Raw genomic sequence first — 22,195 nt, forward strand, 5'->3', positions numbered from 1 at the left:
TACTAGAGTGGAGCTCACCCTGGGTGGAGGGAGTAGTGGCCTTTATAAACCTGCTAGGGAGATTGCTTTTGCCTTACCTCAAGTACCACACTCTGCTGGGTTTGGAGCGAGGTGGTGATTTCTGAGGGAGTGGGGTGAAGGAGAATGCATAGGAGGTATGAGGTGAACATCAGGGGGGAAGTACAAGGAGGAGGTTGGGATGCAGGCGTGTCTTTGACTAGTGACTTTGAAGGGGAGCATGCTGATTGGGTGGGTAGGGGGGATGGTCTTGGTAACGTGACAGATGGCTGGACTGGGGGAGGGTAGAGGTTAGTAGGTTGTGCGATAACAATTGAGGTATGAAGATGAGGCAGTGAGGTAAGACCAGACCAAGGAGTGGAGTGTCCTCTATAAGCTTCTATGGTATGATATGGCATTTATAACGTGCCTATACACAAATGTTTCAAGGAGTGACGAGGCAAGGGAGGGGAACAGATGGAGGACAAAGACCACAATCTTACTAGTTTATTACTTGTAGAGCGCACCGAACCCTGAGGTATCTGGGTGCTAACGCATAGTTGCCAGTTACAGGAACATAGTCTGGGAAATCAGAATAACAATCACAATAGATATTGACCAGGTTACAGAATGGTCAATCGATGAGTGTTACAGGGACATAGTCAAAGAAGATAAATAAAACCATGACAAAAGCTACTTGGCATATTGACCAGGTTACAAGTTGGTCAGTCATGCTGGCGTTGTGAAGAATAAAAGTAAGGTACATGCTATTGGCAAAGGAAGCAGATTGCAGCGAAGTGGAGCGACAAGTTCACTAGGCACGGTAGGCACATGTTACGAATGGCGTTGCTGGTTAAGTAGCCAGACCTTCACTTTAGATCTGAAGGGCTAGAAGGAGGGTTCAGCCCTGATGACTGCAGGGAATGAGTTAAACCGCTTAGCGGCTAGCACCGGAAAACTGGAACCACCTGCAGTTTTTAGTTTATATTTCGGGATGTCAAGGCAGTTTGCGTAGGTAGATCTTATGGGTCTGGAGGAGGAATTCCTAAAGAATTTATCAGCAGGAGATTTCGGGGCTGTTTTAGGCGGCATTTGTGCGTGATAACTAATGCACGTGACGAAATTCTGTTGTGTACTATGAGCAAATGTACATCGAGCCTGAAGGTGGAAATGTGATTAGAAGGTGGGATGTTTATTGCTGATCTGAGAGCATTATTCTGAAGGACTTGAAGCTTATTCAAGTTGTTTGGTAGAGCCTAGGAATAATGTGTTACTGTAGTCCAACTTGGATAGGATTAATGCCCTGGCCAGCAATAGGCAGCTGTTGCTCGACAGATAAGGTCTGCATGCGTTGATCAATTTGTTGGTATAAGCAGTAGTGGAGGCTGTAATGTTGACCTGTTTTTTGAGGGAGAGAGTAGAGTCTAAGTTAACTCCTAGCGTTTTGATCTCTTTGGCGACTTTGATATTTCCATCAATGTTAAGTTCTGTAACGAGTGTCAAGTCTATTTAGATGGACTTGAGGACCAATGATCAAAAGCTCTGTCTTATCGTCATTGAGGAACAGGCTATGGGCAGCCATTCATGCCTGTATTTCAAGGTACATGTCGTTTAGCCTTTTTGGCGTCTTCGTCATAGCAACCAGTGAGCGTAATGAGGACCTGGGAGTCATCGCATAATTAGTGTAGGTGACACCCAATTTATCAAGGTGATCAACGAGTTGCTTGGTGAAGATATTACAGAGCTTTGGCGAGATGCAGGAACCCTGTGGGACTCCACAATAAACGGGAACTGGTTCGGCAGACGCTGTAGGTGCAAAGACCCTTGTTTTTCTATTAGGAAGGAAGGATTGGATCCAGCTGGCGGCCTTTGAAGAGAACGTCCACAAGATCAAACACTGCTTATAGGTGCCAACAGTAGGAGGATGGCCAGCTTGCCTTTGGCTGTGTCCATTTGGATTTTTAAATCCAGGAGGGCCGTTTCTGTGCCATTTCTAGGTCTGAAGCCGGATTGGTGCAAGCCCTAGTGTAGTGACATTGAGATCGCGCAAGGGCTGGGGAGAGGGGAGGGGAAAAGTGCCAGGGGCAGGGAAGGAAGGGCGAGTGCCGTACAAGGTATCAAAAACAATAAGTAATGCGGCCAGCAGGTGGCAAGTGCAATGGTTAAGTGCAGATAGCAGGTGTCCAATAAGTGCAGGTAATGGCACTGTAGGGTTGCAGATACAGACCCTAGTGCAGGGGTTGCAAGGAGGCAGTGCGGGTGTGCAAATGGGCAGGCAGGGGCCTGGGCCCGAATTCAGAGAGTAGCCAGGTGACCAGTGCAGTATTGCACAGGAGATCAGCAGGGGAGAGGAGGAGGAGAGGAGGAGAGGAGGCAGAAGCAAAGAGGAAGGTCCTAAGGTGATTCCGGAACCAGAGATGGTTCTGCTCAAGTTTCAGAGAGGAAGGGAGGCTATTCCAGAGGAAGGCCCAAGCCGAGAAAAGAGATCTACCCCCAACTCATTGCTTGGAGAAGCGACTGACCCTGAGGGAGTTGGAGGAGCGAAGAGCTAGAGTAGGTAGATCTTTCCGAAGAGAGTTGGAGGTATTGTGGTCCCAAGCCCCAGAAGGCGTTGTGGGCAATGCAGAGGGTCTTTAACTTGATGCTTACAGCCACTGTGAGCGAATGGAGAGATTGGAGGGCTGGAGAGATACGATCCCTGGGCTTGAGGCCAAGGACAAGTCTTGCAGTCCTGTCCTGTGCTGGATGAGTTGCAGAGGGCGGAGAGTAGAAGCAGGCAGATTTAAAAAGAGGCTGTTGCAGTAGCCCAGCCTGGAGAGAACCAGAGCTCTGGAGACAGTGAGCTTCTGTGGGAAGGTGAAGAAAGGAAGAATACCCGGAAGAGGTGCAGCTGATAGTGCGACTTCTTAGAGACATTAGCGATGTGAAGAGGAATGTGGCGTCAAAGATGACCCGAAGTTTTTAGCCTCACCAGTGGGAGCAGGAAGAGGGCCAAGAGAGGCCGGCCAGAGTGATGAGAAAGGAAGGTGCAGGTGTGCCGATCAGGAGGATCTCGGTTTTACTGACATTAAGGCAGAGATCATTGGCGGCACACCACTCCTGGATATCAGACAGTCATTGATGAGAGAAGAAGAGGTGGCAAAGGGGAGCCTGAAAACGAGCTGAGTGTCAACCCCCTAGCACTCAAAGCTGGTGCCGAGAGCAGGAATACGTTGGGCGAGAGAAAGGTTGGATCCCTGGGCAACACAACAGATAGAGGAGGAGATGGTGAGGAAGGACCCAATGTGAACCTGGGAGGGTCGGTCCGAGAGGAAAGAAGTCAGCCAGGCCAGAGCCTTATCATTAATACCCAGGTTATCACGGAGCCGGTTGAGCAGGATGGCATGGTTGACCGTGTCAAAGGCAGAAGAGAGATCAAGTAAGATGAGGACAGAGGGGAGATTAGAATTGAGGTTAGAGAGCAGGTCTTCATGGATGTTCAGGATAGCAGTTCCCATGCTTCTGGATGCTCTGAAGCCAGACTGATGATCATGGAGACAACCAACGGAATCAGTGTGGAGGTTAAGGTGGGAGATGGCCAGCTTTTCCAGGAGTTTGCCCAGGAAAGGTGTAATGGAGAAGTTGGGCAGGAGGGGTTGGCTGAGGGTTTCTTGAGAGGGTGCACAAGTGCTTCAGGGGGGTAGGGGACAGTTCTTTAAAGAGCCTTAAAAATGGGAGTATGCAGTAGGTCCTCTGGCACAGTGCCTGTGTCTTCTTTGCCTTAGGTGCTATGGCAGTGTTTTATCATTTGGTTTATACTTTCAAGGCAATCATTTAAGCTTTTGAGTGTCCGTCCTCTATGGGTGTCAGAGTGCTGGCACAATCGTAAGGGGAGAAGTGGGGTTGGAGGGTGGACTCGCTTCCTTCCCCACACCAAAGTTACGCCCTCCATAAACACCTTGTTGCAGAGCGCAACACCCTTTTAAAAAGTGTCTGTACTTCCTAAAGGCTATCGACTGGTTCCGATGTGCATATGCGTTTCAAATCCCGGCATGCAGTAGGTTGCTACTCAAAAATAGAATGCACTGATTGCATCTCACTATCTTTATGAACACACACCATTTTCTAGACCCAGTTTGTGGTATTGTTTACTGTAGTGTTGGGCAGAGTGGGGGGAAGGGAATGTGGTCCCTTGTGCTGCCATTTGAGACCTGCATTGATCACAATTCCGTGAACACAAGCGTATTCAGTAATTGCTTCTGCTTCACTTTCAGATAAGCCATGATTCCCATCACTGAGCTGCGCTATTTTGCTGACACCCAGCCAGCTTATCGTATCCTGAAGCCATGGTGGGACGTCTTCACAGACTACATTTCCATCGTCATGCTCATGATTGCGGTCTTCGGCGGGACCCTGCAGGTCACCCAGGACAAAATGATCTGTCTGCCCTGCAAATGGGTCACCAAGGACTCATGTAATGACTCATACCGGGGCTGGCCCACGCCTGCTCTTGAGAGCCCTTACTACAACTCGAGCATCATTTCCTCTGCAGATTCTGGGCCGACTGGGATCAAGTACGACCTTGACCGACACCAGTACAACTACGTGGACGCTGTATGCTATGAGAATCGCCTGCACTGGTTTGCCAAGTACTTCCCGTACCTGGTGCTACTTCATACGCTCATATTTCTGGCCTGCAGCAACTTCTGGTTCAAGTTCCCCCGCACCAGCTCCAAGCTGGAGCACTTTGTTTCTATCCTGCTAAAGTGCTTTGACTCTCCGTGGACAACAAGAGCACTGTCTGAGACTGTAGTGGAAGAAAGTGATTCCAAACCAGCCACGGGGAAGATGAACGGGTCCATGGACAAGAAGGCATCCACTGTGAGCGAGGATGTGGAGGCCACCGTCCCCATGCTCCAGAGGACTAAGTCTAGGATTGAGCAGGGCATTGTGGATCGTACAGACACTGGAGTCTTGGACAAGAAGGAAGGGGAGCAGGCAAAGGCCCTTTTTGAGAAAGTGAAGAAGTTCCGCACACACGTGGAAGAAGGGGACATTGTCTACCGCCTTTACATGCGCCAAACCATCATTAAAGTCATCAAGTTCCTTCTCATCATCTGCTATACCATCTACTACGTCAATAACATCACCTTCGACGTGGACTGCAAGGTGGATATTGAGAGCCTGACTGGCTACAGCATGTTCCGCTGTGCACACCCTCTGGCCACTCTCTTCAAGATACTGGCTTCCTTCTACATCAGCCTGGTTATCTTCTATGGTCTGATCTGCATGTACACCCTCTGGTGGATGCTCCGGCGCTCCCTGAAAAAGTATTCCTTTGAATCAATCCGGGAGGAGAGCAGCTACAGCGACATTCCTGATGTTAAGAATGACTTTGCCTTTATGCTGCACCTCATTGACCAGTATGACCCCCTGTACTCCAAGCGCTTTGCTGTCTTCCTTTCAGAGGTGAGCGAGAACAAGCTTCGGCAGCTGAACCTCAACAACGAGTGGACGCTTGACAAGCTGCGGCAACGGATAACCAAGAACTCACAGGACAAGTTGGAGCTGCACCTCTTCATGCTGAGTGGCATTCCAGACACCATCTTTGACCTTGTGGAACTGGAGGTCTTGAAGCTGGAGCTTATCCCAGATGTCACCATCCCTCCTAGCATAGCCCAGCTCAGCAGCCTCAAGGAGCTCTGGCTCTACCACACGGCAGCCAAAATCGAGGCGCCGGCCCTGGCCTTCCTGCGGGAGAATTTGAAGTCTTTGCACATCAAGTTCACCGACATCAAAGAGATCCCATTGTGGATTTACAGCCTGAAGAACTTGGAGGAACTCCACCTGACTGGGAACCTGAGCGCAGAGAACAACCGCTTCATTGTGATTGACGGCTTGCGGGAGCTTAAGAGGCTCAAAGTCTTGCGGCTGAAAAGTAACCTCACTAAGCTGCCACAGGTGGTGACGGATGTAGGAATCCACCTGCAGAAACTCTCCATTAACAACGAGGGCACCAAACTGATGGTCCTCAACAGCCTGAAGAAGATGGTGAACTTGACCGAGCTGGAGCTGCTGAGGTGCGACCTGGAGCGTATCCCGCACTCCATCTTCAGCCTCCACAACCTCCAGGAGATAGACCTCAAGGACAACAACCTCAAGACGATTGAGGAGATCATTAGCTTCCAACACTTGCATCGCCTCACCTGCCTCAAGCTCTGGTACAACCACATCGCCTACATCCCGATCCAGATCGGCAACCTCACCAACCTGGAGCGCCTTTACCTGAACCGCAACAAGATTGAGAAGATACCCACCCAGCTCTTCTTGTGCCGGAAGCTGCGCTATCTGGACCTCAGCCACAACAACCTGACCATCATCCCACAGGATATTGGGCTGCTACAGAACCTGCAGTACTACGCAGTGACTGCCAACCGGGTGAGTGTAAATATTGGCTGCTAGAGCCTGGTGTGGAAGGTCTGATCCTGGGGGTTCTGGGGGCTGTACAGTCGAGGCAGGCTTGTGGTCCATCTAACATGATACTTTGCTCTATCCACGAGTGCGTCTTTACTCCTTGAGCTTGCTTCAGCACTGCAGTGTGGATTCTGGAGGTGGGGTCAAGCTATGCATGCAACTCCTATATGAAGGCCCCGCCCCGCGTGGGAAGAATGCGATGTAACTTGGCTGTTCTTGGGCTTTACACAAGACACAATGGCAAAGGTGCATTTCTTTCCCATCAGTCACTATGGGGGGGGGTCTTGGGGAGTTGTCTTCAAATGTAGTGTTCCATTTTGACGTCTGTAGGGCCTACCCTACATTAAAGATCAACGTAGGAGAGGTCTTGCCTGCATAGCTTGAGGGCAGGCTATGCAGAACAGAGCACTGTAAATGGTGGCACCTGGTCCTGCTGGTGCTCCATGTTTCACAGGCCAGTGACCCACTTGGAGCATTTACATCCCTTGGTGACTCGAGGCTTCGGGGTCCACTGCGCCCACTTGTCTGGCACCAGGACGCCTGCATTTGATCTTGTAAGGCTGGTCTGCACTGGGCTGTGTTCATCTGAGGCCAGCTGGCTGTACTGCAACCCATCTTGATGTCATTGCCTGCTTTTGAAATGATGTATCAAAGAGGAAGGTGAAGTGAAAGTGACTAGTTGCCAGGCACTGGCCTGTTAATAGTTCTTGGGCTGCAGTTGCAGGTGGCGATGTAATGTGAGCCCTCCATCACAAACTGGCCTGTCCTGAGCTGAGCTGAGCTGAGATGAGGAGCATTTTCTGACAGTGTCGTTTATTACTTAACTTCATTCAATTGGAAATCCATTTTTGACTCTTAGGTGATTTTATTTGTTTTCTTCTTTTTTGTTCTTATTGTTGAAAATAACGTTTTGCTTTTGTGTCCCGATTTATTATGTCAATACTCTGCAACTGCAGCCCTAGCCTGGTGACTTAGTACATTTATTTTGGGCGCACTGCTCCACAACCATTTTACTTCTTTGGTATCCACTTACTCGCAAAAAGGAGCACCATGGCTACCGTTTAATGTTGTGTGACCTGGCCAAATTCATTCTAGTCCTTGTTTGTATTTTCACAGAAGGAATGACCATTTTGGCTATTCCGACTGATGACGCAGTGGTTTCCGTCTTTGAATAGGAGTGTGTTTAGGTTAATCTGGCCGGTAGCTTAGCAAACGGGCCAGGAAGCTTGGTTATCCAGCATAGTCCTTATGTTAACTGTAATGTATGCTCATCTGCTACTGTGACGTTCGGACTAGTGCCAGTGTTCATGGTGTCCGCTCGCTAGGAGTGACTGGCAGGGATTTAACAATGAGACTTGAACATTTCAGAAGGTATTTCAAAATGCAGAACCTACAGTGCTTTCCCTAGAAAGCAACCAGTCCACCCCTAGATCCAGTGGGAGCAGGAAGGTGCAGGTAAACACAATACAATCCTTGTGGAGATTTCAGAATCGCAGGTGTGCATAGAGTGCAGGCATTGCTCTAAAACACGCAGGATGCCACTGGGACAAAGGGACAATGGCGGTGTACGGATCACTAATTCTTGTCCCCTCGAGGATCGAGTTCTAGATATTGTCTCTTGAGTTTAATGGTGCAGGTGCAGAAGTAAGTGTTGGGTTCGGGATAGCTCCTGGCTAGACGCTGGTTTGGTGCTGTGGCTATTAAGATTAGGGACCTGGAGTCCACCAAACAATGACCCTTTACTGATTGCCCCCGATGAAGGAGAGCATCGCAACAGCACAAACGGCTGTGATTGTTCTGGCAGTGTTAGGCAGAATCCTGTGCAGTGCCCTTAGGGACCACTAAACACAATTAAGACCACAGGTGGCAATACAAGTTTTACCTTTGGTACAAGCCTGTACTACTATGTCAGAGTGGTAGCAGTGGTGGAGCAGCCAGGCTTATCTCAATAGTATATGAGCAGTAGCAGAGATTACACAAAGGGACCACAATTACTGTGACTCAAGCAAACACTGACAGTTCAGTCTACTAAATAAACGTGTGTCCTTGACGTGAAATGCTACCGGGGCAAAAACACACTTAGCACCTGAGATACCCAGAGGGAGTTGGAGGCAAAAATCACAGGCAATATTTTGGTTAGGCAGACAGAATCGAGAAACACTCGGAGACAGGAGTCAAGAGTCAAAGGGTCGGAGCCAGGGTTAAATGACACCGGAGTTCTGTTGCCGAAGATCACACAGTCAGACAGTTCACGATTCAACGTAGCCAAGAGTACTTTGATATTGTCAATGTTTGGAAGCAAAAGTTATAAGGAGGGAAGACCAAGCAAGCCTTGAAGAAGAAGAAAAGGGGTTCACCCAGTTTCCTCAAGCAGAACACAGTACCTTATTCCGATGATGCAGCTGGTGCCTTGGCGGCAGTTCCTGTTGGTTTCCCGCAGACCCACGATTCCTGGAGCTTCGTCGGGAAGGGCGACGTCTGAAGGGGTCTGCACCACACAGGGATGAGGCCGGCAGCAGCGACAAGGAATAAAAGGTGCGCTCCTTAAAAACAGGAGAGGCCCTTCAGATGGCTATCCGGACCACTACAGCAGTGTGCAGCGATTTCGACCACGAAGGCAACCTCTGGCAGTGGAAGATGAGCTGGTTATCCCCACCAGGCTCAAGGGAAGAAGACTCTGGACTGGATCTCCTCTTAGTCGTTGAAGGTTAGATAGCTCAGGACTGCAGCAGGGCTTCACCAGGACGGGTTAGTTGCAGCAGTCATCGTTCTCTCCGCTTCTCTTTGGTTCCTTGTAGTTCCAGTGGCGACTCTCTGACTTCTAGCCCAATAGACCTGCCTTTTATGCGCAAAACCCCCATTCACACAGCCTGGCTGTCAATCACCAAGCAGGGGGGTTGTCCAGCCTGGACAACCACCTCAGCCAATCATGGCAAAGTGCAACTTGGGTTTCCTAGGATACCCTGTGCAGGGGGTGACTACAACCCTCCCTCACATTCAGCCCACCTAGACACCCAGGCGCCTGGTGGAGGGCTTCTGGTGGAGCAGAAGCCTGCCAAAAGACGGTGAACAAAGAAGTCGAACCTAGTTTGCCGTGTAAAGTAAAACACAAGAAGGTCTTTTTGTTAAAGAAATGGCGAATAAACCCAACCGGAGCCCAAGAGAAAGACAATTTGGTCAAGCGGGTTTATGTTCGAGGCTAATATAATAGCCACAATACCACGTTTATATAGTATAATTGCTGTAGAAAAGTTAGGGTAGATCCAACTGCCACCAGCCAAGTCTAAATGTTAAAAGAGCGAAACAATGCCCTAGGAGGTACAGATAAAAAGGGCTATGAATTAACCCTTTCCAGTACTCCATGTAAGATGGGGTGTACTGGATCTGTAGTTTGACTAGGTAAAGTTAATGGCAACTTTACCCTTTTCTGGAGGGCTGTAGTCAGCCTCAGAAATGGAGTCGGGGGAAGTCTGAGACAACCCTGTGCCACGGCACTGAGGGTGCTGTGTGACACACAAGAAGGGGGCTACTGAAGTGGTGTACTCCAGAGTCCACAATCACAAAAACTGAGAAATACACATGGCAAAACACAGGTAAGAGTGGGGGAAAAGCTCACACTCTTACCAAGTGGAAAAAAATAAACTCTAGAAGTTCAGCAAAGCTGCTGGGGGGACTCACGAGGTGAGGCAAATTATCCATAAATGAGAATTCTCCCTAACAGGCAGCAGGAACAGGCCCTTGAAGAGCATCTGCAGAAAGCCATGCCGATATTCTACACTGTGGCATAGAGTCGAAGTAGAGCAGCAGCTAGCTGCTCTGGGGAGGGGGTGAGGGTTCCAGCAGAGTGGCTCTCCCCTTCAATTGATTGCATCCTAGGAGAGCAGCTGAGTCCGCAGGCTTGGAGTTCAGCACATACCACTGGAGGGAAGCAGAAGAGCGCACGTTCCCCCCCCCCCCCCCCCCCCCTCGTGATAATTTTATTCACCGAAGGCTAGTGTGAGTGGGGTCAGAGTGAGTCACCCGCCGTGAAGTGCTTCTACAAGGCTGTTAGGGCTGAGAGTCCGCAATCCAGTAAAGGGGAAGAGTCAGTCCCATGTCAAACGCCATGCATCCGCTGACGTTTGGCGTTTGAGGACCACTGAGCTGTTGCCACAGTACTACTGTAAAGTGTGCAGGTGCGTTACACTCACCTCTGCACAACAATAAAGTGTCTGGGCACAAGAACGAAGTGACCGTAGCAGCTTAAGCCGTGATCTGGGTGTCCAGCCACCAGTGCATACCCCAAATTTAACGCAACAACTCGCCCAATGGCAGCTGATGGCAGAAACATTACCTCGCTTCTCCAAATCGTATAAGAAAGGGTTGGGGCACAAACGGCAAATTGGACGTATTGACATTTGGAGTAACTCTTAGCACAGTGGTTCCCTTGTAAAATCTGCAACTCCCCTCTCTCACAGCAACATGTGTCGGAGCGAACCCCAAAGCGGTATATTATACTGGGGGCAGCTCCAGCACTGCCTTTGTCATTACGGCAGAATCTTCATTTCGCCTTCCCTGCGTGTCTGCTCCGGCATACAATGGATACCTGTGTGCATAGATTGTACCGGCAGATTCTGCTCTTTACGATTTGCCAACATCGCGGCCACTTCTGGCGCATCTCCCACAAGTACCATTGTGCTAAGTATGACGGAAGGCTCCAAATCGTGTATTTTAGAAAGCCTACTTTCATGTTTATGCAGTTTGCCTTAGCCTGAAAGTCCCGTTATGCATTGAGTTAATGGCTAAAAACTAGGAGGAGAATAATCTGTAGGTCTCTTGCGCTTGGCAGACATGACCGGTGTAATATCTACTGGACCATTGCGGTAGGGTACGGCAGATGAGGTCTAAAGAGGAAGGCGAAACTGTCACCTGGAGCAGCAAGTGCTGTAACCTGCCACCAGAGTGCCACTGACCTTCCCAAATACCCTGTCAGACTAGATTGCTAGTTAGGACGTTCCCCTGAAGCACTGTGGCCAGGGTCCTCGGTTAGACTACCTGACTCGGGTACTACTAGGGATGCCATGGAGCTCACCAGGCTCTGCAAGTGGCAGCCAAGGTATAACTCCCAGGAGCTGGCGTCGGGGTGGTTCATCAGTACATCAGACACTTCACTATCAAATAAGAGAAGGTCAACAGAGTACATTGAGAAAAGGCTAAGAGAAAAACAATACTCACTTTAAAAAAGGAGATAATGCTGCAGGTAAGTATACATTTTAAATAAGTTCTTTTTAGAGTCCTCCTGAAAAAGAAACGCAGTAACTGGTATGCAAATCTCCTCGGTTCAGACAAACCAGTTCACAGACGAATAAGAGGAATAGGTATCGTGGGGGGGGGGTTGGGGGGAATAGGAGCAGTCTATGGTGGGAAAGAGTTAACTTAAAGTTTCTCGAGTTCCCAGGAGAGAAACCCCAGTGAAGAGCGGCTATGGACGAAAAGATGGAGAGCACACTGCATGGAGCCAGCCATGGAAAGAGGATCGGAATGTGTTTGGTAGTGCGGTTGCAGCACTGCAGGCAGCCCAGGCCTCTGGTGCTTCTCAGGTTAGGGGAGATGATCCCACACTGCATGGAGCCAGCCATGGAAAGCGGATCGGAGTGTTTGGTAGTGCGGTTGCAGCACTGGAGGCAGGACAGGCCTCTGTTGCTTCTCGGGTAAGGGGAGATGAGCCAGAACACTTGCCTGGAGTCCTGTGATGAAGATTCTCTGGTCGATTTGCTCAGAATCTTACTGGCATAGAAGGAGGGGCACCCCCTTGTGGGGCTGGCGTTGCAGGAGATGTGGTGATTTGTCCCCACTGTATCAGGGTAACGGAGCTTCTCTGTGGGTTCCTTCTGGTCGTCTTTGGAGAGGCAGAGCTTCACTGTTGGATTCTTCCAGACGCCAGAGGTTGCTGATGCTGAACTTCGTTCCTTCCACGAGCAGCGGGCCTTAGAGTGCAGGTTTGGGGGTTTAGCTGGAGATGAGGTGAGATGGGCATTGGAGCATCTTGTGTCCCTCTCTATAACCAGTGGACATCACACTAAGCATATTTCAAACGGAAGTGTGGTCAGCCTATGGCCGACCATGCGTGCAACTGTTCAAAAGGTGACCCACAAAGGAATGAACCCTCCCTGTCCCAGATAGGCATCTGCCAGTCAGAAGTGGCTCCAGGATAACTACAGCACCACAGTCCTGGAGCACACACCCCCAGTGGCCAAAGATAGCCACCTCCTTGCACACACAGGGATAAGATGGTCACCTGACCACCTGGGGTAAACTATCTGTTTTGATCAATGGAGCAGGTGGGCAAAAAGTACCCATCCAGGTAAAATAATGGCCACCAGCTTAGCCGCACGACTAACGGAGAGCGGGCAATCTTCCTGGGTGTCTTCGGGCCACCTTCGTGGTACCCTTGCCTTGGGTGTCCTAAGTCACAAACCCAGAAAAGACAGCAGAAGGGTACAGTGGGCTACCTTGTGTGGTAGAAAGTGGGCTATCTGCACAACTGGTATGTGCCAGGGGCCCTACAAAAAAGGTGGCGTGTGCATTCAATCCAAAGACAAATCTACAGACTGTTGCGCTCTGCGCAGGCCCTGGTACTGTTTGCCCTTTCTGTGACCATTGCCAGATGTGAATCTGCAGCAGCATGTGAAACAACTGTGGTGAAATAGTTACCTTTTCTAACTGATAACCAATCCCTGCACGCTACTACTATCCCTGCCTCATTGCTTGTGATTAGATGTTTCGCGCTGGAAGAGCGAAGCCTGACACAAGGGCACCAGCCATAAATATGTTGCAGGTAGGCCCCTGGGAAAAATGTGCAGGACCCACCACTTTAACACACTGCAAAGCAAAAAAGAAACTAGCCCTTCAATTCTACCCAACATTTTGTTAAATAGTGCTTTCCAGCATCACGTGGCTGGTAGGCAGTGGTGAAGGGGCGAGCTGGGCATTAGAGGGCATGAACATGGGGGTGAATTGGGACCCTCTACACCCTCCCCCTATTTCAGAAGTTGGCACTTCTTTGCACCAGTCTAAAAATAAAGAGAAAATAGCACAATCCTCTTGTTAACCCAGGAGAGAATTGGCAGTATTCACCGCTGGCAGGCTGTCATAACATTTGATTACATTAATCTATTAAATCCCAGCCTTGAGAAGGCCCTTTTTTTGTTTGGAACAGCTGTTGACGTGAGGGCTAATGAATTAATCACTTGGCATACAAGCTAAACTAACGAAGCAAAGCTGAATGTAAAACTGCAGGTAGGTTTTTGGATATTCCAATGCAACAATTTGATAAGTGGCACAATTATTGAGCTGAACTATACACAAGTTTATGGTATTATAAGGCACAATCGCTGAATTATCACTGAATTGAATTCTGCACAGGCTAATGGCATTTGACAACAAATTGTTCCGCCGGGAAAGGCTGCAGGGAAAGGAGTCTTGCCTGTCTCTGCCTGTCCAGGGCTGGACAGCGGCTCGGCGCAACACTCCCTTCACCTCTACTCGAGACCTACCTGCACCGACAAAGCCCTTGGAACTAATTCTCAACCCACAAGGTAAGGGGTGTGCCCACTGCTAAATCGGATGTTTTACGCTGGCAGCCCGCACTGCCCCGACTGCCCTATCCACCGGATTATATTGGGCTATGCACCCCCGACCGGATCTACTACACCCCAACCTCTACTGTGCTCCCTTCTTGAATCTCCTGTAAATAGTCGCCTCGCTTATGTATCCTATTCCATACCGAACCGTAACACTCTTGCCCCCCCCCCCCCATACAACATACGCATCCTACCTACTGGTTCCTTGGAACTCAAGCATGCTACTTGGCTACGACTCCGCCATAAGAAGCCACCTGCAAATTACATTCCTCAGACCCTATACGAAGGACTCTATTACTGTTATAACTCCCTGCATATGTTTTCACCTTTCCAAACTGTATTTGCACCTTGTCCTATGTATGCACTTCTGATGTAACTCCCTGTAGCGTGAGGAGAGGCTTTACAAGTCTGTATACTGCATTTCTTGGTCCCTAGCTAGCACTTACTGTAACTAGCGCCTAGTTGCCTTAGGGCTTTGTGCGCTGAAATAAATGCAAAACATTTAATAAGAATACATTGTTGGCAGCCTTGTGGAAATGAGCTGTATGCAGATTGTGATATATGGATAATTAAAATCCCAGTACATGCATCCTCCTGATTTCCTTAAATGACCAGAATAATAGACATTTAACCATCAAAAAATCTATGACCTGCACATGGTAACTGGGTGGAACATAAAAATCCTTTAAGTTGCAGATTGTGGGCTAGCCTGTTCAGACCCACCCAAGCTGCGCTCAGCCCATATTTACTTGATATAACCACGGGTCCGCTAATAAATCATATTTTTTTCTTTCATACTTGCACTGACTGAGTCCTAGTAATTAAATAAAGCTTTCTTCAATACAACGGGTGCCTGCCACAGCCTCTCCTGAGCATGCACGCGCCCCATTATGCCACTCTGGCTTACACCCTAAAGTACATTCTACAGTGTGTCTGGACGAAATGCAGTTTACACGTGGCAAGAATGTCGCACATGACAGAAAATGCTGGCAGTGGGATGGCAGTTTTTCCATGCTACAGCAGCTTCCTTAGTTTGTACTGCCTCTCATGTTTGGGGCATTGAACTTGCATCCCAACAGGGTAAACTTGACTTGTGCTCTATCTGATGTCCAGGACAGGCCAAGCTGACGGGGGTTTGTGTATTCGGTTGGATTGTGATTATGGAGGGGAGGTCTGCTGTGCTAATGATACTGGCTCTCCAGTGGGACTCCTTTTCGTAGACCTCCTGGTCATTTTATTTCCTGCATCATGTTGCTGTGTAAAGGCATCTAGTTCTGGGCAGGTCTGGGTTAGGAAAGGCGTAACCAGCTGGTCAGGCTAGGCCTGCTTTTCCACATTAGTATTTTTGATAAGCCTGGGGCCGCTCTAATCAGCCAGGCCCGCATTACGGCTTTGGAGTTTGGAAAGGTGAGGGTACAGCAGTGGCTCATCCTAGTGGAGTCTGATTGCTGTCACCGCAAGCGTCCTGTTGAAGCATTTGCTCACTGTCTGAATGACTGAAATAAAAACATTGATTTGTTTAAATTGTGTCTATTTTAGGAGAAGTGGCTTTAAGAGGTGCACAGAGCAGTCCTGAGCAAGACCCTGTGGTTGGTGTGTGGGAATGAATTGGCTTTTTACAGGTGCCTGGGGTCTGTATGCGACTTCTTCCCGGACTGCACTCCGTTTGTCAAGCGATTGCTACGTTAGAAAGGGCCTCTCAAGCGGATTGTTTATTTTATGCATATTGTGACGAGGTGCTCAGTGAGTCGCAATGCAAATTAAAATAAGGCTTTCGTTTTTATTACATTTTTTGGAAACTGACAATTGGAGCTTGCAGTCTGTGGGATCCTTTTACATCTTACCCTCAACCTTTGAGGGGGGCCCCCCCATCTAGGTCGCGCCTAGAATCCCTTGTCTACAGGCCCATTATAAATGACTTATCATATCCCCTGCCTAGCGCAGTCTCCCTACTCCAGGTTGTATTTCAGTGCCAATTCACAAGAGCCTGGGTACCCCTACTGTCTGGGTTGCCCATGACCTAAAGAGGGCCCACAGGCCGCGGCTTCTGACTCCCACAGTAACTTCTTATGTCACCTAGCAGGTAAGACTGCTTTCTTATGTGATTAAGCGGGTTACTCTGCTTTCTTAGGTGCTTTAGCGGGTTACTCTTACTCTGCTTTCTTAGGTGCTTTTGCGGGTTACTCTGCTTTCTTAGGTGCTTTTGCGGGTTACTCTGCTTTCTTAGGTGCTTTAGCGGGTTACTCTGCTTTCTTAGGTGCTTTAGCGGGTTACTCTGCTTTCTTAGGTGCTTTAGCGGGTTAGTCTGCTTTCTTAGGTGCTTTAGCGGGTTAGTCTGCTTTCTTGGGTGCTTTAGCGGGTTAGTCTGCTTTCTTGGGTGCTTTAGCGGGTTAGTCTGCTTTCTTGTGTGCTCTAGCGGGTTAGTCTGCTTTCTTGGGTGATCTAGCGGGTTAGTCTGCTTTCTTGGGTGATCTAGCGGGTTAGTCTGCTTTCTTGGGTGATCTAGCGGGTTAGTCTGCTTTCTTGTGTGCTCTAGCGGGTTAGTCTGCTTTCTTGGGTGATCTAGCGGGTTAGTCTGCTTTCTTGGGTGATCTAGCGGGTTAGTCTGCTTTCTTGGGTGATCTAGCGGGTTAGTCTGCTTTCTTGGGTGATCTAGCGGGTTAGTCTGCTTTCTTGGGTGATCTAGCGGGTTAGTCTGCTTTCTTAGGTGATCTAGCGGGTTAGTCTGCTTTCTTATGTGATCTAGCGGGTTAGTCTGCTTTTACTGGCACTTTTCTACTTTAGATGAGTCTCTCTAAATCTATTAAGCATTCATCCAATCTCCTCCTCTTGCCTTTCTCCCTCTCATGGCCTTGCCACTCTTTCTCGCTCCTCCTTCTCCTTTCACCATCGTTTATTTCCCACCTGATCAGTTTCCTCTTTCTCCCTACTCGTCCCGCTACACTGGAACCCGCTACCCATAACGATCGAAGGAAGTCCAAACGTGGATTTCTTCAAAGCGTGGCTTAAATTTCATTTACACTTCCTCCCTAACTGACCCCACCACTGCCGCCAGTGACTTACAGTACCCCTCTTTAGCTTGAAGCAGTTGCCCCCTTAGGCCAATGTTAGCTTTTGAAGTCACCTACTTCTTATATGCGTTTTGTTCTTTCGCTGGTATATGTCCTAATTTCTTTGCACCCTCATAAACTGGCTCACCACTCGTTTGTATATTTGTGCTTTTGTACAGCCACCCTTCATGGGAATGCTTCCCCATCTGTAAATGTTATTGTAAGTCAATTCTGATCAAAATACACATTCCGGTTCTTCAAATAAATACGAATCTTATCCACTCGCCTCCAAATATCACGATTAACCACATGACCTCTGCCTCTACACTCTTGCCTGTGACTTTTCTCGCTCTCCCTTGCATGCACAGCCACCGTCTCTCAACCCTCCTTCCTGCTCTCTCTCTCTCTCCCTCTCCCAAAACTACCTTCAATCGCCCTCACTGGCATACAAACTGGGGCCATTCCCTCAGTCCCAACACCTTAACTTCACTCTCTCCAAATACTCAAAACATCTCTTCCAAGTCGTCGTCCTCCTGCTACACCCTCTCTGAACTCACCCAAAATCTTCCCTCTGCTCCCATTGGCTACCCAAGTCAGCTGCTTCCCTTGGCCAATCAGCCTCGCATAATTCCTTGAGTTCTGGGACTTCTTTTAAAGACTCTTTTCCCCAGATCAATAGATCCAGAAAGGCAATTATCATTATTGGATTCACATGTGAAATTAATCGAGACTTCTCTTGCACTGCCTCCCAAAAGTGCATAAAGACCTCAACACACCTCCAAGCTGTCCAATTGTCTCGGCCATTGGCTCGTTGCTCGAACCACTGTTGGTCACATTTTTTTCTCAGGCCCTTTGTCAGCAACATGAAGTCATTCGTACAGGACAAAGAATTTCTTCATATGCAACAATGTTTTCTCTCAACAGCTCCATGGAACAAGTATGGGGGCTACTTTCGCCCCCGACTTTTGAAACCACTAATGTCTATGCACTTAATAACCCATATCTGGTGAATATTCAAGCCTGGTACCGCTATATCGACGACATCTTTCTGGTCTGGCGAGGCACTCAAGAGGAGTTGGATGCATTTAACATTTGGCTTAATGCAAGAGAAGTCAATTAATTTCACATATGAATGCGCACCGAAATAGAATGAGGTTGACAATATGGCCTCCTCCACTGCCTGAAAAAGTGCTTAGAATAAGTATGGGTTCTGGTTGTCAAATTTTGATATGTATGTCTGTTCTTATAGATATTGTGAGACATCTCTGCAATAGCACTTGTGAAATTCTGCACCCCCCGAAATGAGGGTTTGATGTGTCCTGAAGAAAGCCTTACACATACGACTAATCAGTACAAGAACAAGCGACAGTCTATGTGCCTGTGTAATATTAAGGCTGGAAACGGATCTACTCCTGTCGACACAATTTAGATGGGGGATTTTGTATAAAAGCAAACGTGCATAGGCTATTCTAAAGTCACCCACGTGTTACTAACATCACTTAATATATAATGTACTCCATGAATGAACACAAGGACAAAAATTGTTGAATAAGTGTCTCTATAATAACCTGTTTTATGTTTTGATTTGCAAACGTGACCTCTTGGTCTTTTTTATCTATCATAGAATAATAAATGATATATGTTTTGTATAAACCTGAGCCCATCATCTTTTTATATTTGCTAAAAAAGATGTTCCCACCAATGGATGTGGAGTGAGACCTAGTTTCTACACCTCTGGTGTAGACATCGAAAGCTAGCTTGTTGGGATCCCCTTGTGTTTTTTTATTGGTATGGTTGATTTGACAACTTTTCAATAAATATCACATGAGAAAAAATAGAAACGCATACATTAAGAAGAAAAGGAATAGCTAGTAGCAATCAAACAATACAATTAAAACTCGCATTAAATAGAAAAGGATTTTGCATAAAGTGCAGATGGTTTGACCCTCTCGATTATACTTCATGAGTCAGCTTTTGTATTCAATTGCTAAACTATTGAAATGATGAAAAAGGGAATATTGTAATTGTTAATTCTTAATAAGATAGTTACAGCTTTTGTTGATAGGTTTGGAACTTTGTTCAGTTATCATTTTCGGATAATTTCATGACATTAATAAGAAGGTCATTGTTGCGATAGAAATAGTGGACATTCACTGTTAAAAATGATATGCCATAGTGTCTCTTGTGTTTGATTTCGAATATCTTGTGAGATGTTGAAAGGAGTTTTTCCTTTGTATTTGTAGAGATAAGCATTGTGTAAGGAGATGTTTTAACGTTACAGATTCTCGTTTATCATTGCAAAAGCGACAAAAGTTCGCTGTTTTGGTGATTATTCTCGGTTTTGCTAGGACATCTTGTTAATAGTTCAAGTCGAAACCAAAGAAATAAGTTTCTGTAGGACGGACTTGGGAATTTAGCAAGGTAGGGCTCCATGGTGTTAAGGCTTTTGTCTTTGAAGCTTACATTCTTGTACTGGGAGTATGTCCTGCAATGTTGGCATGTCGAGATCCAATCATGGAGCAATGGTTTCTGCTTTGCTCTTACAGGATTGGTTTTTAGCAGAAGAATCTATATATCTGTGGCTTCCATTATAGTTGGTAGTTGCTCTTTCCACATCACAATAGTGATCTTAAGTTTCCAAATAGGAGGCTAGTATATGTAACAATGAGTCTGGGTCGGTTGTTATGACATTTCCTGTAAAAAAGTTCACATTTTCCAGATATAGTGAGCTCCAAGAGAGAATTTCGAACTCATTCCTTACAATGTACATTGGTTTGCTGGCACAGACAACAATTTCCTCCAAAAGCTGCCTTCATGCTTAAGCCAGAAGGACGCATAGGTTAGTGTTGGGACAACCTTTTGGTTGTGGAATTTTAGCACAGGATCTATAGAGAATTTACTGTATTTTCTGTTTATAATACAGGCCTTGAGAATGGCTCTTTACAATATGGTTCATCATAGGATGGTTATTGGTGCCAATACCAAATATTGATCTTCATGGACTTCCAATGGAGAGCCATATAGTCCTCATTTGATTGAAGATCTTTTCGATTTGGGAATTGTTCGCGCATACCATAACGTTGGTTTTGTCTAAATGTATTTTTTTTATTATTTTGGTTGGCTGAAGAAGTTCAACCTTTCAAAATATTATTCATTACAACATACATGATTAAATACTTTTTACATAATTTATATCAATTAATAATCTTTTTCATTAAAAATATACATATGAATAGACTTAACAAGTTTAACCAATATTAAAATTAAATTGTTCTCGATTTTCACAAAAAATGATTTAACAAATATTAGCGAAGCATAGATTAAAGAAAAGGAACAACCTATATCTTAAGAAAATTCATAAAATTGTTAATTAAACATAAGAGAAGGATTTCAAGGCAAGACTGTTTTTATGAACTGCGTAAGAGCGATATGAATGGCAGTTCGATTACGCGTCATTAATAAACTCATATTTCATTTGAAGAGCGATCGCAGTTTAATTGCAACAAATTGCGAAAGTAGTGTTCGCGTAAACCATTCAAAGCCGAGCAATCAACCACTATATGAGCTAATAACTCTAGTTGTTTACAGTCTTTGCAGAAGCGACAGAAACTTTAATTTTTTGAAATTAGACCACGTCTTGCCAAAATTTGATTTGTCGGGTGAAGATTCAGGCGCATTCTTAACATTTCTGCACGTACATAATGCGATGGAGACTTTAGAAGATAATTGGCCATTTGTTTGAACTTCTTATGTGGAAAGAGATTTAAATCAAAATCCACATAATTTGAACAAAGTTCTTGTGTTACAATCCAGTCATGCCAGTATATTCTTTTTTTTGCTTGATCAGGGTTAGTAAGTAGCAAGTCAATGGAGATGTCAGCATTTACTAATACTTTCAAAATGTCTTTTACCCATTTTTTGGGAAACACATCATTGGATGAGCAGATGTACATTGCAATTGGGCCCAACAAATTCATGGTGTTAATTCCCAACAGATATTTACGGTAAAAGTTACAAAACTTCCAAAGAACTAGTGCAGACAAAGAGATGAGGCCCAGTTTGTACCTTAACATACACATAGGAGTACACGTAGGTAGACAAAAAACTGCTTTCCAAAAATTCCCTTCATGTCTGTCCCAATAAATTCTTGATTGTGGAAGCAGTGTTTCAGCTCCATAAGATAGAATAGGGACAACTTTTTGATTGAAGAAAGTGACAACATGAGCTGAAGTAAATTTACCATACTTATGCAAGATTATTTTTGCTTGAGATATAAGTCATGGATTTTGCTTTCAGGGTATCATTATAAATTTGATTTTTCACAGTGCCAGAAAATGGTAACCCTAGATACTTATAAAAGGGTACAATCTTTAAAGGGGCTTTCTGCAAATACCACTGGAAATTCACCAATTTTGTGTCTCTTTTTTTGACATACACTATCTGTGTCTTGTCCACATTAATGATCAGGTTGTTAATACAAGTATAAGTGTCTAGTTTGTTCAAAAATTCTTGTAGTCCTTTAGGAGTTTGAGAAATAAGGACAAGATCATCGGCGTAAAGGAGCCATATGATCTTTTGAGAGCCTAGTTTTGGTGAATCGGATATTACTTGTTCAAAAGAGACACCTATATCTAGAATGAATAGATTAAACAAAGTGGACGCCAGAATGCACCCTTGTTTCAAGCCTCTCAAAGTCTCGATGTGCGCAGATAGTAATCCGTCGAGAGAGATAGTCTTACTTGAATAGATGTTTTTGTATGTAGTTTTTTAATTATGTATTAGTAATTGGCTTTCTTTGACCAGAGCTGATGGAAGATTTTTGAGGCCTCTCAAAGTTTTTGAAAACAGGACGAGGTCGTCCGCAGAGGTATAGTTGTATTACAGTGTTTGGGAGAGTCAGAACTAGTCTGGCTCAGTTCCAATATCCGCTATAAAGAAATTGGCCGCATCCTTGTTTAATGTGCAGCCCTGATTTAAGCCTCTGTATGTAGGTATTGATTCAGATAGTCTGCCATCGAGACATAGCCGGATCTGAATTGTAGTATCTGAATATAGCTGCCAGAGCGAGGCTTG

The 22,195-nt window shown here is 46.4% G+C and overlaps 1 protein-coding gene across 4 annotated transcripts in view; it reads left to right on the forward strand.

Moving 5' to 3' along the window:
* The window catches only part of LRRC8A (leucine rich repeat containing 8 VRAC subunit A), a 122,851-nt gene that overhangs the window by 47,860 nt on the left and 52,796 nt on the right, over positions 1 to 22,195 (forward strand). For 3 of the 4 annotated variants that reach the window (XM_069609192.1, XM_069609191.1, XM_069609193.1), the window contains one exon: positions 4,251 to 6,414. The exons of the other annotated variant lie outside the window; for it this stretch is intronic. In XM_069609192.1, coding sequence (XP_069465293.1) covers positions 4,258 to 6,414 — 2,157 coding nt within the window. In that variant the 5' untranslated portion in view covers positions 4,251 to 4,257. The remainder of the gene's footprint in view (positions 1 to 4,250; positions 6,415 to 22,195) is intronic. 4 annotated transcript variants of the gene reach the window in all.

This window comes from Ambystoma mexicanum, chromosome 8, assembly GCF_040938575.1.
Source record: "Ambystoma mexicanum isolate Mex_15411 chromosome 8, UKY_AmexF1_1, whole genome shotgun sequence".
Taxonomy (NCBI): Eukaryota; Metazoa; Chordata; class Amphibia; order Caudata; family Ambystomatidae; genus Ambystoma; species Ambystoma mexicanum.